This window comes from Budorcas taxicolor, chromosome 11 (assembly GCF_023091745.1).
Source record: "Budorcas taxicolor isolate Tak-1 chromosome 11, Takin1.1, whole genome shotgun sequence".
Lineage (NCBI taxonomy): Eukaryota > Metazoa > Chordata > Mammalia > Artiodactyla > Bovidae > Budorcas > Budorcas taxicolor.
In genome coordinates, this window is record NC_068920.1 from 70,772,705 (window position 1) to 70,790,606 (window position 17,902).

Consider the following 17,902-nt stretch of genomic DNA (forward strand, 5'->3'; position numbering starts at 1 on the left):
AAGAAATAAGTATTCTTTGGGGAAATGATTGATTTCAGGGCTGTGACAGGGTACAGTAGCCAATCATGTTTTCAATTGCTAAAACTGAATCAATTTAGTAGTATTGGATTATAATCCAAAGGATGAAATAAATGCCCCTGAGTCCAGATTAATGTACATGGAAAACTAAAGGAAAAAATAAATGGGAGGAACAACAGCTCTTGCTTACAGAAGAGTTCTGATTAGTAAATGTAGAAGGAATGAAGGAAATGATTTACCTACCAAGATTCTCTCTTTACAGTGGAGAATCTTGGCAGATACCATCTTTGTCAAGTAATCAAGGTTAACATCATCAGTAGTTGTCTATCAACTTAATGTGCTTCCTGATGAAACACACTGAAAATGGGTAACCTCAATTTAATCTTGAGACAACATCAGACAAAGCCAACCTGAAACCAAAAAAACTAATTCTCTTCAAAGATCGTGAAAAATAAGGAAGTCTGAGAAACTGCCTTCAGTTTCTCCAGGAGATTAAGGAGCCAGAACAACTGGAGGAGGTTAACTAGAAAGAACAGCTAAATGCAAGGTGAGATGGTGGGATGGATCTGAGACAGAAAAGGTTCATTTTTGGAATAACCAGGAGAAATCCAAATTGGTCTACACATTTAATTATAATTTTGTATGATGGAGAATTTCTTAGTTTTGGTAAATGTTTTATGGTTATGATGTTAGGATAAGATGTTAACATAAGGGGAGGTTTAGCAAAGGGTATATTGCCAACCTCTAAAATATTCCCCCAATGGAACTTCCCTGGCGGTTCAGTGGTTAAGACTCCATGCTTCCAATGCAGGGGGTAGTTTGGAAACTAAAATCCCCCATGTCACATGGCATGGCCAAAAACAAACAAATAAAAATCCCCCAGGTGATCTCTGCTTCCTGGTATTCATGCATTTGAGTAATCCCTAACCCGTGAGGGCTGGCCAGAAATACTGATTCATTTCTTTCTAGTATTAGAATGTGGCAGAGGTGATGAGATTCACTTCCAAGGTTAGGTTACTACAAAGTAAAGACTGTGTTTTGTCTTGGGCACATCTGAACTCTCACTTGCTCACTTGAGAAAAGCTTAATTGTCACAGCTGCCTTAAAGAAGGAAGAAGCCGTTTCTGGCCAATAACAATGTGAGTGACCTTAAAAGGACATTGGTCGATCAAGTCTTGGGATGGGACCACAGCTGCAGCCAATACCTTGTGCGAACCCTGTGAGAGACCCAAAGCCAGAAGCACCTAGCTAAGCCATGCCTGGATCTCTGACCCACAGAAACTTGGGGTAGTATTTACTGTTTTAAGCTTCTACATAACAGATAACACAGGAACTCTACTATTTTTGCAGCTCCTCTAAGTCTAAATTTAATCTCAAAATAAAGTTTAATATTCTTAAACATTTTATGTATATATACACACATATACAGATGAGTGTGTATATTATTTACAGATTCTGGAGTCAGACAGACTAGGTTCAAGTGTTATTTTTAACAGTGAATGGTCATATGAGAGTGAAGTCGCTCAGTCGTGTCCGACTCTTTGCGACCCCATGGACTGTAGCCTACTAGGCTCCTCTATCCATGAGATTTTCCAGGCAATAGTACTGGAGTAGATTGCCATTTCCTTCTCCAGGGGATCTTCCCAACCCAGGGATCGAACCTGGGTCTCCCGCATTGTAGACAGACGCTTTACCAGCCGTCTGAGCCACCAGGGTAATCTAGGGCAAATCATTTAATCTAAGGTTTGTAAAACCTATAAGTTGAGATAATAAAACCTACCTATGATGATTATACTAAGAATAAAATGATATAAACATTGACTACAGTGCCTAGCATTTAGTACATTCTGGAACAAACAGCATTGTTATTAGTTCATATTTATAATAAGCTATAATTTTCTTTCTCATTCAAAGAATTCAACTCCAATAACTTGACACTTTATCACTTAGAGTTTAAGTATTATATGCAAACTTGCCAATCTTTTAATTTCTAAACACTTTTCACACCCAAAAAGGATCTATTTATACTACTATGGAAATCAGAGATTGACCTTGTTTTTATCTGCCCCAATCCAATTCTCAGTCACTAACTTTCAGAGCTATAATGGACCTCCAAGCTTTCCAACTATTTCTTCCCACCAATCATCCATATACGAGTGCCAAAGATATTAAATGACTTGTCCAAGAGCACAGTTGATAGGATAGGTTAAGTATGGCTCAGGATTTGGGAGACATGGTAACGTGGCAAAGCAGCACTTGCTTCCACTGAACAGACTGCATTCTTTGAAACTGTGTCTCAGTTTTCCAGAGGGCAAATACGGATATGATCACCTACCTTATAGGGTTAACAAGCACTAAATCAGGTAACATATGTAAGTCCCTCACTGCCATGACTACCACATGCGGATGGTGATTAAACATTTTTTCTCTTTTCAAGGCTCACCACTATGATCTGTTACCTTCTCTACCATAACGTGGAAACAGTACACACAGAGGGTAAGTGTTCAGCCATACAGTAAAGGACTCATTATCGTAAAAGAGAATGAATGATAGTCTTAAAATCAGCCTCAACAGTATAGATCTCATGCATTTATCCCTAAACTGGGTTTTCATTCCTACAATCATTGTGAAATAAGATATCACATTAGGGACCACATTATCTTGACATACACTACTCGTGATATTAACCTTGATAACTTGGTTAAAGTGACGTCTGCCAGGAATTTTCACAGAGAAATTACTGCTTTGATATTCATTTAGAGAGGAAACATGAAACAGAAACAGAGAGAGAGGAGGAGAGGGAGCACATACATCATGCATCCCCTTCCAAAGCCTGGTCTTCAGCATATTTCCAATGTAATAAATAAGGAATCACTAAATTGCACCACTCGGTGATCAAAGATTCTTCTGAGTAATGTTTTAAAATACTTGATGTCAAGTTGTTTTCCAGAAGTCCTTTTGAGAGTATAAATACATTATATTACATTCAGATGTTTTCTCTTACTTAGGTGTTCATTCCTTGAAAGATTTCTAGATTAGGCAGGTAACAACCTCCCCTAAGAGAAATTATCTGCCTCTCTCCCAAGAACTTAAACTTGCTTAAGTATTTTAAACCCTTTATCATAAATTTCATCAGCTTGCTTGTCATCACAATGAGACTCACCGATCTGCAGATACCGGAGTCCCTTCTGGATTGGAATATTCTTCCAAATCTGAACTGTTCACTTGTGTTTGCCTTGATGTTACTATCTGGCTATTCTGATAAGGTATGGTTTTCAAGTCCTGAGTAATAACATTACTATCTGGAAGAGGAGATTGTACGACTTGAAAGTCCGATGAAGATTTAGGTCCTAGAAAACCTAAAGATTCTTGATTCTGTGCTACAGGTTTACTGATCAATAATTTGGAGGTTGGTTCCAATGATCTTGAAGATATAGTTTGTAGGTCAGAGTTAAACTCACTATTCATCCTTGTTTTAGTGGCAGGATCCAATGAATGCAATCTTTTATCTAAGTTTCCACTATCCAACTTGGAAGGAGTCTTGGGAGAAAGAGTTATACGAATACAAGAAAGTGCTTTTCTATTTGAAGGTGGAGAAGATGCAGATGTTGCTACTGTACATTGATTTGGGACTGATGGGGAGACCACATCACTGAATTTGGCTTCAACATCTATCGTATCAGAAATGTGTAATTTAGGCTTATGTTCATTATTCTTTTCTACTACAGAATCCTGACTTTGAGGAAGTGGGGAATGGAGTTTTTTCAGGTGGTGATCTACATTTGGGGCCTTGCTTTGTTCAAAGAGTTGACGCTGCTCAAGAAAAATTGAAGAAGGAAGGTCTGAAGCTATATAATCCTGACTCTGAGGAAGGGGAGAGTGGTTTTCTCTTAACTGATCTACATGTGGGGCCTTGCTCTGTTTAAAGGGTTCTCGCTTTTCAAGAAAAATACGACAAGGAAGATTTGGAGCTACATAATCCTGATGTTGAGGAGGGGGAGAATGGTGTTTTCTCACATGCTGATCTGCATGTGGGGCTGTGCTTTGTTCAAAGACCTCTTGTTCAAGAAAAATGTGTGAAGGAAGATCTGCAGTAATAGTTACATTTTTCTCTTTTACTTCTAGTGTGGAATTTGGTCTGCCCATGCTAATGAGAGTATGATTATCAGAAAAGTGAACTTCTTTGAAATTACTATCATTTGCACTGGCACTGGGCTTAGGATGACTGCTTTTAAAATCTGATTTTTCTAAGGGTTTTTCTTCTTGATAAGAATGTGCAACAGATAATCTTTGGCTTTGGCTACTATTTTCTGCTAAAATAGTCACAGCTTTATCTGGTGACTGACTAATGATTTTAAGTGATGACGGGGAAGAGGTTCTCTGTTTTAGATCTCTAGGAGGATTCTGCTCTTCAGTGAAATGAGAATTAACTACCCCCACAGATGCTCCAGAACACTGGCTACCTTCAGTAACACCAACCTTAAGAAAAGAGGAATCTGAAAAGCATTTAGAATGTCGGTGAGATGAGAAAGTGATGGAGGTAGTAAACTTTTTCATGGGTTCTGGGGGCAGCATTTGTGATGAAGAATGACAATCCATTTCTTCAGGTGGCATACAAGCAGGTTCTACTAATTCTGACAGCCAAGGGTCCAGCTTTTCATGAAATGGCATTCGAAGGCCCTTGCTAATTTCCAAGTCATCACTAATAAAGTTTTGAAATGGGGAATGACTTTGTAACTGCAAGGAATTCCAAACTTTGAATTGGGAGTTGTTCTGGTCCAGTGACTTGGAAAGGTTGATGTGCCTAGTTCTCCATGATGATGGGCTCCGTTGTCCTCTGACTATTTCTGAGGGTTCAGCAGATCTGAAAACACAAGGGTGGCTGTCCAATCGGGGTCGTTCAGCTGTTAGAGTTCTGAAACATCCTTTTTCATGGCTCTCAATAATAATGTGACTACAAACAGCTTCTGGCTTGCATCCTATTCCCCGTGGACTCTGTAAATCCTAGAAGATATAAACAAGTTCTTACTTGAAGTAGTCTGAATAATTATAAAAACACAACAAGAAAAAGATAGTTAACTATAGGATAAAATGGCTCATGATAACTAAAATCACACAGTTAATTTCTTCTAAAAGTTTTCACTTAAGTTACAAAAGCAAAGACTTTTGCTCACCTTTTTAGTTTTAATAACAGGGGCCCCTTACCCAAATTCTGCTGGTCACATGACTACCAAGCAGAGACTCTCCTGCAGGCAGATAGGATCATGTGACTAGGTACAAGCCAATGGGAGGCAAGCAAAAGCAGTAAGTACGACTTCAGGCTCTCATCCTTAAAAAAATCAAGCTCTTGGCCTTCATGTTCTCCTACTGCCACCTTCGATCATTACCATCACTACTACTCTTTCTTTTCTTAACTGGAGTGTAACTGCTTTACCATGTTGTTAGTTTCTGCTGTGCAACAACCCATTACCATTGCTCTTGCCAAATGAAAATGGTGAGGTCTAGAACAACCCTGGGAGGCCACACATAATGGTGGCTCAACTGCCCACCCAGCTTGGTTCCTCAGAAGATTTCAAGAAGCAAAGTTACTTTCTTACCCTGGACCTGAAAGAGAAATACAATTCTACCTTATCTCAGCCGTTGTATTTGGGTCTCTCTGCTACAGAAACATGGCCTACAGCCTAATATTTACCAATAAAGACAGGAAGAAAGAATTAGTACTTCTTACTAAAATATAGGATCAGTCCTAAAGATACTGTAAATATTTAACACTTCTTTGAGATTTCTCTGTTTTACATCTAAAATGATAACCTGGCATTCTATTTAATTTTAGTGCCACATGTGATTTCATATAAGAATATTTTAAATTGCATTGCCATTTCTCACATAATGGAGATGTATTTTTCCCTATTCCTCCTACAAAGTACAACTAAAAATCCTGGACATCATATACAGAACAAATTTAAGAAGAATCTGAAAAGTAAAGAGAAAAAAGGCAGACTGGCTAGGGACTTTGGGATCAGAGAATAACTGGGGAGTGATCCCTGGGTTTTCTTTTTACTTCAAATATCCCAGATTTTGAGTTAAAGACAGCAACCATGAACAAAGAGCACAGAAAAATACAAAGAGCTCTAACAAAAACCTGCTCTCATTAGTTAAAAAACAAGTAAAGGTGAAGTTCAGCAAGACAGAAAACTTTTAGACAATAACTGCTCTCTTCCAGCCAAACATCACAGAAAAAAACTATGGCCTCACCCATACCCACACCAGCAAAGGCCAAGTGAGAAGCCTAAAGTTCCATCCCTGGCAAACTCTATAATGCAGGATCCCAGCATCCAGGCCAATGTGGTATTAGAGACAGTCAAAAAATTATACAACTACCATATGACCCAGCAAAGCAATAAAGACTGATGTTCATCAAAAACCTACACAGGAATGTTCATAGCAGCTTTATTTGTAATTGCCAACAACTGGAAAACAACCAAGTTACCTCATTCAATCAGCATATATTTAAACAAATTGTGGTACATTCATACCATGGAATACTACACACTAGTAAAAAAATGAACAGACTATAGACATTGAATATTGTTCAGAGAATTATGCTGAGTGAGAAAAAGCCAATACTAAAAGATTGCATACAATATGATTTCTTTTATATGACATTCTTAAAAGGACAAAATTATGGAAACAGAAACTAGATTAATGGTTGCCAGGGGTTAAGAAAGGAGTGGGAATAAGATAGGAGTGGATATAGTTATTACAGGGAAACAAAAGGGACCCTTGGGTTGGTGAAAACATTAAGTATCGGGACTGCATCAATGTTATTATCCTGGTTGTAATATATTATCACATATTTGCAAGACATCTTCATTTTTGGAAACTGGGTAAAGGGTAAAGGCAATTCTTCTGTATTATTTACTACTTTATGTGAATCTATGATTATTTCAAAATAAAATGTTTAAATTTTTTAAAAAGTCAATAAACTAAATACCACTGGACAAAACATTTTAAAAATGTGATTTTAATTCAATGGCTTCTTACTTCCTGACACTGCCACACATATCACTGGGAAACAAATGCTCCAATTTGAGAAGCATAAACTTAGTCCAGCTTCTTAAAACTGGGCATGATTAGATTTATATTCATCCCACAAGACATTTCTTTCTTCCCAACAATCTGTGTCTTATAATTTTTTAGAATACTCCAAACCCCACAACCATCCATCATCTCCTCCAAGCTTTATAATAATTATAAACAGCTTTTTACAGTAACTTTTCCATTTAAAATTTTGTTATAGCTTTGGTACTGGGCAAATCAATTTCACTATTTTCATACAATCTTCTCCAGATATAGCCATAAGAACTTATATTACATCCCAATAATGTATCCCTTGATATGGGATAGGCTCTTAAATGTGGACTTCCCTGGTGATCCAGTGGTTAAGATATACCTAACAGAAAATGGCTAAAATAAATGCACTTCCAATGTGGGGAACCCAGATTCAATCCCTGGTCAGGGAACTGATCCCATATGCTGCAACTAAATATCCTGCATGCCATAGCTAAGACCTGGCACAGCACACTAGCCCCTCAAAAGGCTACTGTTTCCCTCACAACCCTCTTTAATGATAAAATCATTCAGCAAACAATAAATGAAAGCGACTTTCTCAACTAGATGAACAGCATTTACAAAAGATGCACAGCTAACATTATAGTAAATCGTAAAAGATCAGATGCTTTTCCCTTAGGATAAGAACAACATAGTATGTACATACCTCCTATCATACTAAAGGGTCTAGCCAGAGCAATCTGGAAACCAATTAAAAGAAATCAAGAATGGAGAGGAAGAAGTAAAACCATCTCTGTTTGCAGATGACATGATCTTCTACACAGAAAATACCAAGGAAACCATAAGAAAACCAACGAGAACTAATAAACAAGTTCCTTAAAATTTAGGACATGAGTTTAACAGACAACAGTCAACTGCATTTCAACACACAGTGAACAATCCAAAAATGAAACAAAACAACTCCATCTGCAACAGCATAAAAAATAAAATACCTAAGAATAAATATATTTATCAAATAAATGAAGACTATACCACAGAACACTACTGAAACCAATTATAAAAGATCAAAATAAATGGAAAACTGGCCCAATGAATTGGAAGACTTTAATATTGTTAAGATGGCAATACTTCCCATACTGATCTATAGATTCAAGGGAATTCCCAACAAAATGTCAGCTGGCTTTTTTTCTTTGTAAAAATTGATCCTAAAGTTCATTTAGAAATTCAAAGGAGACACTGTAGCCAAACCATTTGGAAAATGGTGAACAAAGTTGGAGGACTCACATTCTGATTTCAAAACTTAACCACACAGCTACAGTAATCAAAAGTGAGTGGTACTGGGTAAGAGAACAGAACTGATAGTTCAGAAATAAATACTAACATTTATGATGAACTGACAAGTAGGCTAGAAAATTCATGGGGAAAAAAGTCTTTTAAACAAACAGTGCTAGGACAACTAAATATCTATGTGTAAAATAACGAATATGTACTCCATATATAAATAAATGCCATTTCAGCTACTAAATATATGGATTATTTTTATATTTAAAGTTTTGATACTTTGGTATATAAAATAGGAGATATTAGTATAACCGAACCTTTTTTGTTTGTTTGTTTTAAAGAAGTGGCAAGCAGCCTGATTCATGAGAAGTGAAATTTCTTGGCCATGTACAACTCCTTGAGATCCCATGATCTGTATGTAGCCTACCAGGCTGCTCTGTCCATGGAATTTTCCAGGCAAGAGTGTTGGAGTGCGTTGCCAATAACCTAACTTTTTCTTAAGTGTTTTCTAGTTCTTTATAAATCCATTAATTTGCTAAAATAAACAAATAATGCCTCTAAGTGGACAGGCAACAAAAGTAAAAATACATGCAAGCAGTTGTCCAGTTTCCCCAGCACCACTTATTGAAGGCACTGTCTTTTCTCCATCGTATATTCTTGTCTCTTTTGTCACAGACTACAATAAATGGCCACAGGTGCATGGGTTTGTTTCTAGACTTTCTAACCTGTTCCACGAATCTATATTTCTGGTCTTGCGCCTTTACCTATAGCTTACTGTAGCTTTGTAGTATAGTCTGAAGGGAGCCAGGTTTCTCCAGGTCCATTGTTCTTTCTCAAGATTGCTTTTACTATTCAGGATTTTTCTGTGATGCCATATAAAGTGTAAAAAGTTTTGTTCTAATTCTCTGAAAAATGCCCTTGATACTCTGACAGGGTTGGCACTGAATCAGAATATTCCCTAAAACTATACACAAAAATAAACTCAAAACTGTTTACTCACACTCAGAAACAGTCACAGACATAGGGAACAAAGTTATGGTTCAGTTCAGTTGCTCAGTCATGTCCGACTCTTTGCGAGCCCGTGGACTGCAGCATGCCAGGCATCCCGGTCCATCAACTCCTGGGGTCTACTCAAACACATGTCCATTGAGTTGGTGATACCACCCAACCATCTCATCCAGTTGTCCCCTTCTCCTCCCGCCTTTAATTTTTCCCAGCATCAGGGTCTTTTCCAATGAGTTAATTCTTCACATCAGGTGGCCAAAGTACTGGAGTTTCAGCTTCAACATCAGTCCTTCCAATGAATATTCAGGACTGATTTCCTTTAGGATGGACTGGTTGATCTCCTTGCAGTCCAAGGGACTCTCAAGAGTCTTCTCCAACACCACAGTTCAAAAGCATCAACTCTCTGGCACTCAGCTTTCTTTATACTCCAACTCCCACATCCATACATGACTACTAGAAAAACCATAGCTTTGACTAGACGGACTGTTGTTGGCAAAGTAATGTCTCTGCTTTTTAATATGCCTTCTAGATTGGTCATAACTTCTCTTCCAAGGAGCAAGCGTCTTTTAATTTCATGGCTGCAGTCACCATCTGCAGTGATTTTGGAGCCCAAGGGGGTAAATGGGTGGTGGGATGAACTGGGAGATTGGGACTGACACAAACATACTACCATGTATAAAACAGGCAACTAATGAGAACCTACTGTATAGCACAGAGAACTCCACGCAGTGCTCTGTAGTGACCTAAATGGGAAGGAAATCTAAAAAACAATGGATACATAAATATGAATGACTGATTCACTTTGCTGTAAAGCAAGAAACTAACACAACATAGTAAGTCAACTATATGCCAACAAAAATTAATTTGAAGAAATACACCCCAAATTAAAAAAAATATTGGTGCAATTTTAAGTGAAGGCTTCCCAGGTGGCTCAGATGGTAAAGAATCTGCCTGCAATGTGGGAGATCTGGGTTCAATCCCTGGGTCAGGAAGATCCTCTGGAGAAAGGAAGGCAACCCACTCCAGTATTCTTGCCTGGAGAATCCCATGGACAGAGGAGCCTGGCAGGTTACTATGGGGTCGCAAAGAGTTGGACACGACTGAGTGACTACCACTTTCTTTCACATAATCAGTTGAAAGATCCTTCTCCTCAAAGAAAACTAATGTTAATACTTTTGTTGCTTTTTTAAAGAGAAAAATCTTAATTTTTTAAATATTTAGATTAAGATTGAGAGGTACAATTTGAATCTTTCATATGTAAGTATTCATATTTTAGTTTTAACAACAAAGAAACGTACAAATTTTAGTTTAAATCAATCACAACATTCAATGGCAAAGTATTGCACAGAAACTCAAATTAACTCTTTTGATTTACTTTAGTAGGAAAAGTAAAAACTCAAAAGAGTTTTAAATCAAAATTTAAAACTGTATCAAAGTGCACAATAAAGAGAGCTAAAAGGCAACCTACAGAAAGAGGAAAGTATTTGCAAACCGTGTGTATGATGATGGGTTACTGTGCAGAATACTGGGATTTCCCTGTAGCTCGAATGGTAAAGAATCTTCCTGCAGTGCAGAGGACCTGGGTTTGATACCTGGGAAGGGAATGGCAATTCACTCCAGTATTCTTGCCTGGAGAATCCTATGGACAGAGAAGCCTAGCAGGTTACAGTCTGTGGGGTCCCAGAGTCGGACATGACTGAGCTACTAACACATATACCTAGAATATATAAAGAATTCTTACAACTTAAACAAACAAACAAAAAAACAACACAATTCAAAAATGGGTACAGGTCTTGAATAGACATTTCTCCAAAGAAGATATATAACTGGCCAACAAGTCCATGAAAAGACATTCAAATCAATAATCACCAGCAAAATGCAAAGCAAAAGCCCAATAATGTATCACTTTATATCTGCAACATGGCCATTATGAAAGAAAAAAAAACCTAGAAAATAGTAAGTGTTGGTGAGAATGCGAAAAAATTTAAATCTTTGTGCATTAATGATGTTAATATAAAATGGCTACTAAAGAAAACTGTATGGCAGTTCCACAAAAACATAAAAGTAGAGTGACCACAGGATCTAGCAATTCCACTTCTGGGTCTCTACCGAAATACTTAAAAGAAGGCTTTCAAGGGGATATTTTTGTATTTTCATATTCATAGCAGCTCTATTCACAAGAGCCAAAAGATGGAAACAACTCAAGTGTCCACAGATGGGTGAATGGATAAACAAATGTGGTGCATACATACAATGAGATACTATTCAGCCTAAAAAGGAGAGATATTGTGACACATGCTACAAAACAGATGAATTCTGAGGACACAATTGTCAGAGAAAGAAAAACACTATATAATCCACTTTTACGGAGCTACCTAAAGGAGTGAAATTCAGAGACAAATTATAATGGGGACTGCCAGGGGCTGGAGAAAAAGGGAGAAGGGAATAGGGGATTATGGTTCAGTGAATATAGAGTTTCAGTTTTATAAGAAGAAGAGCTCTGAGGACTGTTTGACAACAATGTTAATACAGTTAAATACAGTCAAATGCACGGTTAAAAATGGTTAAGATGGTAAATTTTGTTATGTATATTTCAGCACAATTTTTAAGAAGAAAAATAATTTAAAATTGCTTCAAAGGGGGATCATGGACCTAGACATAAGAATTAAAACTAAATCTCTTCAAAGATAATGTTAAACCTTTGTGACTCTCAGTTATGCCATGATTTCTTAATATGACACCAAAATCACAAGCAATAAAAGAGAATTATCAGTCAGACTTTGTCAAAACAGAGAAACTTGTGCTTTGAAGGTCACAACCAAGAAAGTGAAACGACAGCATACAGAATGAGAGAAAATACATGCAAACGATACATCTGATAGGTTTAGCCGCCAGGCCGTGTCCGACTCTTGCTACCCCATGGACTGTAGCCTGCCAGGCTCCTCTGTCCATGGGATTCTCTAGGCGAGAATACTGGAGTGGGTTGCCATTTCCTTCTCCAGGGTATCTTCTCAACCCAGGAATCGAACTGCTGTCTCCTGCATTGCAGGCGGATGATTTACCAACTGAGCTATGAAGAAAGCCCACAGTGAAGAGGGAACTCAACAGTAAAGATAATTAAATTTTAAAATGGTCAAAAGATCTGAATAGAGATGTTTCTGCAAAGAAGATAAACAAATGACAGGCACATGAAAAGATGTTCAATATCATTATTAGGAAAATAAAAAACGTGATGATACCACTTCATACTCATCAGAATTACTATAATCAAAAAGACAGAAAATAGTTTAAAAGGATACAGAGAAACTAGAACACTCATATACTGCTGGCAGGAATGTAAAATAGTACGGTTACTTTGTAAAACACTGTATTAGTTCCTTAAGATGTTAAACAGAGTTACCACATGTCCTGGCAATTCTACTCCTAGGTATATAGCCAAGAGGTGAGACACGTGTACCCCAATGTTCACTGCAGCACTGTTTATAATAGACAGGACATGGAAGCAACATAGATGTCCATCAGCAGATGAATGGATAAGAAAGCTGTGGTACATATACACAATGGAATATTACTCAGCCATTAAAAAGAACACATTTGAATCAGTTCTAATGAGGTGGATGAAACTACAGCCTATCATACAGAGTGAATAAAGTCAGAATGAAAAACACCAATACAGCATACTAACTTATATATATGGAATTTAGAAAGATGGTACCGATAACCCTACATGCGAAACAGCAAAAGAGACACAGATGTATAGAACAGTCTTTTGGACTCTGTGGGAGAAGGCGAGGGTGGGATGATCTGAGAGAATAGCATTGAAACATGTGTGTTATCATGTGTGAAACAGATTGCCAGTCCAGGGTCTATGCATGAGACAGGGTGCTCAGGGTTGGTGCACTGGGATGACCCAGAGGGATGGGATGGGGAGGGACGTGGGTTCAGGATGGGGAACACATGTACACCCATGGCTGATTCATGTCAATGTATGGCAAAAACCACTACAATACTGTAAAGTAATTAGCCTCCAATTAAATAAATTAAAAAAAAATGTGCAATCAAAATCTCTTCACTTATGTTTATACCAGCACCATTCACAACGGCCAAAAGTGGAACCAAATGTCTAGCAACTAATGGATAAATAAAATATATCTATACAGTGGTATATTATTTGGCAATTAAAAGTACTTAAGTACTAATTCACGCTACTATGCAACATGCATGAATCTCACAACTGTTATGCTAAGTAAAAGAAAGCAGTCACAAAAGATCGTGTACTACAGGACTCCATTTATATGAAATATCCAGAACAGGCAAATCCATAAGGAAAGATAGTAGATTATTGGTTCTAGGAATAGAGGAATGAGGGTAGAATGGTTAAAAAAAAAAAATGTTCTAAAATTTAGCTATTGGATAATTCTGTAAATAAATAAAAAAAACCACTGAATTATATATTTTAAGTGAGTGATTATTATACTACTGTGTATATATTATAGTGAGATAAAGCTGTTAAAAAGTAGTTTATTCTCTGTGAGCCTGTTTTGTAAGTTCATTTGTATTATTTCTTTTTAGATTCCACATACAGGGGATGTCATGATATTTCTTTGTCTGACTTACTTCACTTGGTATGATAATATCTAGGTCCAACCATGTTGCTGCAAATAGCATTATTTCATTCTTTTTAATGGCTGAGTAAGACTCTATTATATGTATATGTGTGTGTGTATATATATACACACACACATATACACCACATGGTTGCTTGGTGGGGAAGGATGGGGGGAAAGGATAGTTAGGGAGTTTGGGATGGACATGTACTCACTGCTACATTTAAAATGGAAAACCAACAAGGACCTACTATATCGCACATGGAACTCTGCTCAGTGTTATGTGGCAACTGAGAAGGAGGGGAGTTGGGGAAGAATAGATTCATGTACACGTAAGGCTGAGTCCCTGTGCTGTTCACCTCAAACTATCACAACATTATTAATTGGTTATACCCTAACACAAAGTTAAAAAGTACAGTTTAGCTAATATATGTCCTTTATGAATTTCCAGAGACTATTTCTCAATTAAAATTTCTACCTAGCAGAGCTATTTGAGTTTTATCAGATTATTCTCCTATTGTTCAGTTTAGTATCACAAATCATAGACCTCATGTAACAAACCAGAAAGAAAATAATAGCTCTTGCCTGTCACATAAAACAAACAAAACTAAACACAAACATACACATATATACACACACACAGCCACACAAACACAGTCATCTACCACTAAAAGTAAAAAATTTACTCTCTACAAACAAATGAAACATGGATTACTATTTCATGCAAAACGCCCGAGGAAACTTCCTCACAGTCCAGTGGTTAGGACTTTGTGGTCTCACTGCCAAGGGCCAAGGTTCAAATCCTGTTCAGGGAACTGAGATCCCACAAGCCACATGGTGCAGACAGACAAACAAACAAACAAAGTATTTAAAATAAAACTGGACCTTCTTGGTAGTGCAGTGTTTAAGAATATGCCCCCCAGTGCAGGGGACACTGGTTTGGTCACTGATTCAGGAAAATTCCACCTGCTGCAGGGCAACTGAACTGATGCTCTGGAGCACACCCTAGAGCCAGTGCTCGGTAACAAGAGAAGCCACTGACTCAACGGACATGAATTTGAGCAAATTCCGAGACAACGTGGAGGATGGCAGAGGATGGCGGAGTCTGGCGTGCTGCAGTCCATGGGGTCACAAAAAGTCAGACAAGACGGAACAACAACAATAGCACTAAACAATCTGCATCTGCTTAAACCCCTGGATGCAGAAGGACAACTGTGAAACCACATGTGAATTTTCAGCGGAATGGAGCCAGGTCAGACTCCCTAACCTCCGTATATTTCAAGGAGCAACTGTACTGTGTCTCAGTGTGGGGAACTTTTTCTGTTTACCCTGCTCAAAGTTGGAAAAGTTTTCAACAATTACTTCATTAAATATTATTTCTGTGCCTTTTTATCTCTTCTCTCCCCCTGGGACTTCAATTATAAACATGTTGGTATGCTGGTGGTATCTCACAGCTCTGGTAATATTTTTTTCATTCTTTTCTCTTTCTGGGTTTTCAAAGTTGCCAATCTCAACTGATGTATTTTCAAATTCACTGATTCTCTGTTTGCCTGCTCAAACTGCTACTAAAACGTGCTAGTGAATTTTCCCTTTCAGTTATTATATTTTCAGCTCCAGAATTTCAATTTGGATCCTTTTTATAACTGTTATCCCTTTTTTGACATCTCTCTTTGGTGAGATAGCTTTTTTTTGGTTGTCTTCAGTTGTTGACCATAGCTTCTTTAGCTCTTTGAGCACCTTTAAAATCTTTTTTTATAATTCCTGGGCTTACTCAGGGACAGTTTGTATTAATTACTGTTGACTTTTGAACAACTTGGATTTGAACTGTGAGGGTCCACTTATGTGATTATTTTGCAACAACAAATATCAACACTATAGTACATCACGGTCTGTGGTTGAATCAACAGATGGGGTTAAAAAAAATCACAGAAATGGAGAACTGAGTAAAGTTATATGGGAATTAATCCCTGCATAGTGTTACTGTAAACTGTATTTCCCCCCTGACAACAGCCATATTCTGTTTCTTTAAGCATGTCATGATTTGTTGACAACTGGACATATCAAATATAGTGTGGCAACTCTGGATACCAGATTCTCCCCCACAGCTGGAATTTGGTGTTGCTGCTTGTTATGGGTAATTGTTTTGTACATTCTTTGTGTGTGGCACTGAAGTCTTGTTAGCTTTGCTTAACTGTGAGCTGTTATCTTGACAGAGTTTCCATAAATATCCACAGCCAAAAACAAAAAAGAAAACAACTTTCCCCAGTCTGTTCTGACTTTCTCTATGTTGAAGTGCTCCAACAGTTAGCCAGCTCTGTACTTTCATTTATAGCCGGTACAATGCAAGTCTGAAAGTTTAGCCAGAGATGAAAGCTTAAGGTCTTCTTGGGCCTTTTCTGAAAATAAGTCCAGCTCTGGGCAAGCACATGGCCTCACCTCCCCAGTATAAGCAGGACCTTTAAAAAATCCTATTCCCCATGTGTCTCCTTTTTCAACTGCTTTCTCCCCAAGTTTTACAATGTTCCTATTGTTTATCCTGTTTTCCCTAGACCCAGTCTGCTACAGTCAATACTCCGGCCAAACACTGGCAGGGAAGTTGTTTCATCCTCAGAAAAGCTCTTGGCTGAGTGAAAGCCACCACACTGGTCCTTCAGGGAGTTGTAAGACAGGCTGAAACACCTCATAACCATTTTTTAAGAGTAAGGTTTGTATTGCACCCTCTGTAAATGTTATTAGGAGTGTGGTCTGTCATCTTCAAAGCTACTATAGACTGGGGGATGGTTAGGCAGGCGATTGAAGAAGCCTCAGTCAGTGTTCTCCTACAGAACAATTGCTCTTTACTTCAGTAATCATTCCCTAGTTTTTTATTTTTAAGTTCTGACTAGATTCCAGAGATCTACAAAAACTGGTTCTGATAGATTTTGCTAGCTTGTTATTTTTGTGCAGAAATGGAGCCTTGGAGTTCCCTACTTGATCATTTATGGCAACATCACTTACCAATATTTTATATGTATAAAAAAAGAGTATATGATCTTTGATTATGTGACTGCTAATTTCAAATACATATTTTTTTAATCATATTGAGGCATTACTGGCCTACTCTAGAGAAATATTTTTAACTAGGAACAGATTTTTACTTTTAATTTTATCCCCAAGTATCTTTGTGGAACACAATGAAATAACTACAGTTTTCCTGCTATGAAAAACATGTTTATAAATTTCCTAAGACTGAACTATCTGCTTTGCTGGCTTAAGCTCTACTTGCTCATGATACATTATTGATACTGAATACTAAATATTAATACTTATTTTAAATATTTTTCATCTATTTGCCACATTAAATTCTTTTTTAAATATAAAACATATATTATGTTAAGAACACTTATACAAGACACATCCTGTTGACAGAGTACATCTCTTTTTTAAGTGCAAAAAGGAGTATTATAAACTATAAGCACCATATTGCAGAGTAGGTATTTCTCTAGGATTTATTTTACATAATTGAAACTATATGCCCACTGAACACCAATTTCCTACTTATTATTCCCCACAGCCCTGACAACTACCATTCTACTCTGTTTTTATGAGTTTGGCCATTTTGGAAATCTCATATATGCAGAATCATGCAGTTATCCTTCTGTACCTGGCTTATTTCACTTAGCATAATGTCTTCCACATTAATTCATGCTGATGCATATGGCAGGATATCCTTCTTTTTAATGGCTATGTATTTACCATTTTATTTATCCATCAATATACTGCTTCCCTGGTGGCTCAGACCGTACAGAATCTGCCTTTAATGTGGGAGACCTGGGTTCGATCCCTGGGTTTGGAAGATCCCCTGGAGAAGGGAAAGGCTACCCACTCCACTATATGTTTACTGTTTATCCATCAATAAACATATAGGTTATTTCTGTATC

The 17,902-nt window shown here is 37.5% G+C and overlaps 1 protein-coding gene across 1 annotated transcript in view; it reads right to left on the reverse strand.

Moving 5' to 3' along the window:
- Window positions 1-17,902, reverse strand: part of ALMS1 (ALMS1 centrosome and basal body associated protein) — a 187,916-nt gene that overhangs the window by 82,025 nt on the left and 87,989 nt on the right. The window contains exon 10 of the mRNA XM_052649083.1: window positions 3,182-5,022. Coding sequence (XP_052505043.1) covers window positions 3,182-5,022 — 1,841 coding nt within the window. The remainder of the gene's footprint in view (window positions 1-3,181; window positions 5,023-17,902) is intronic.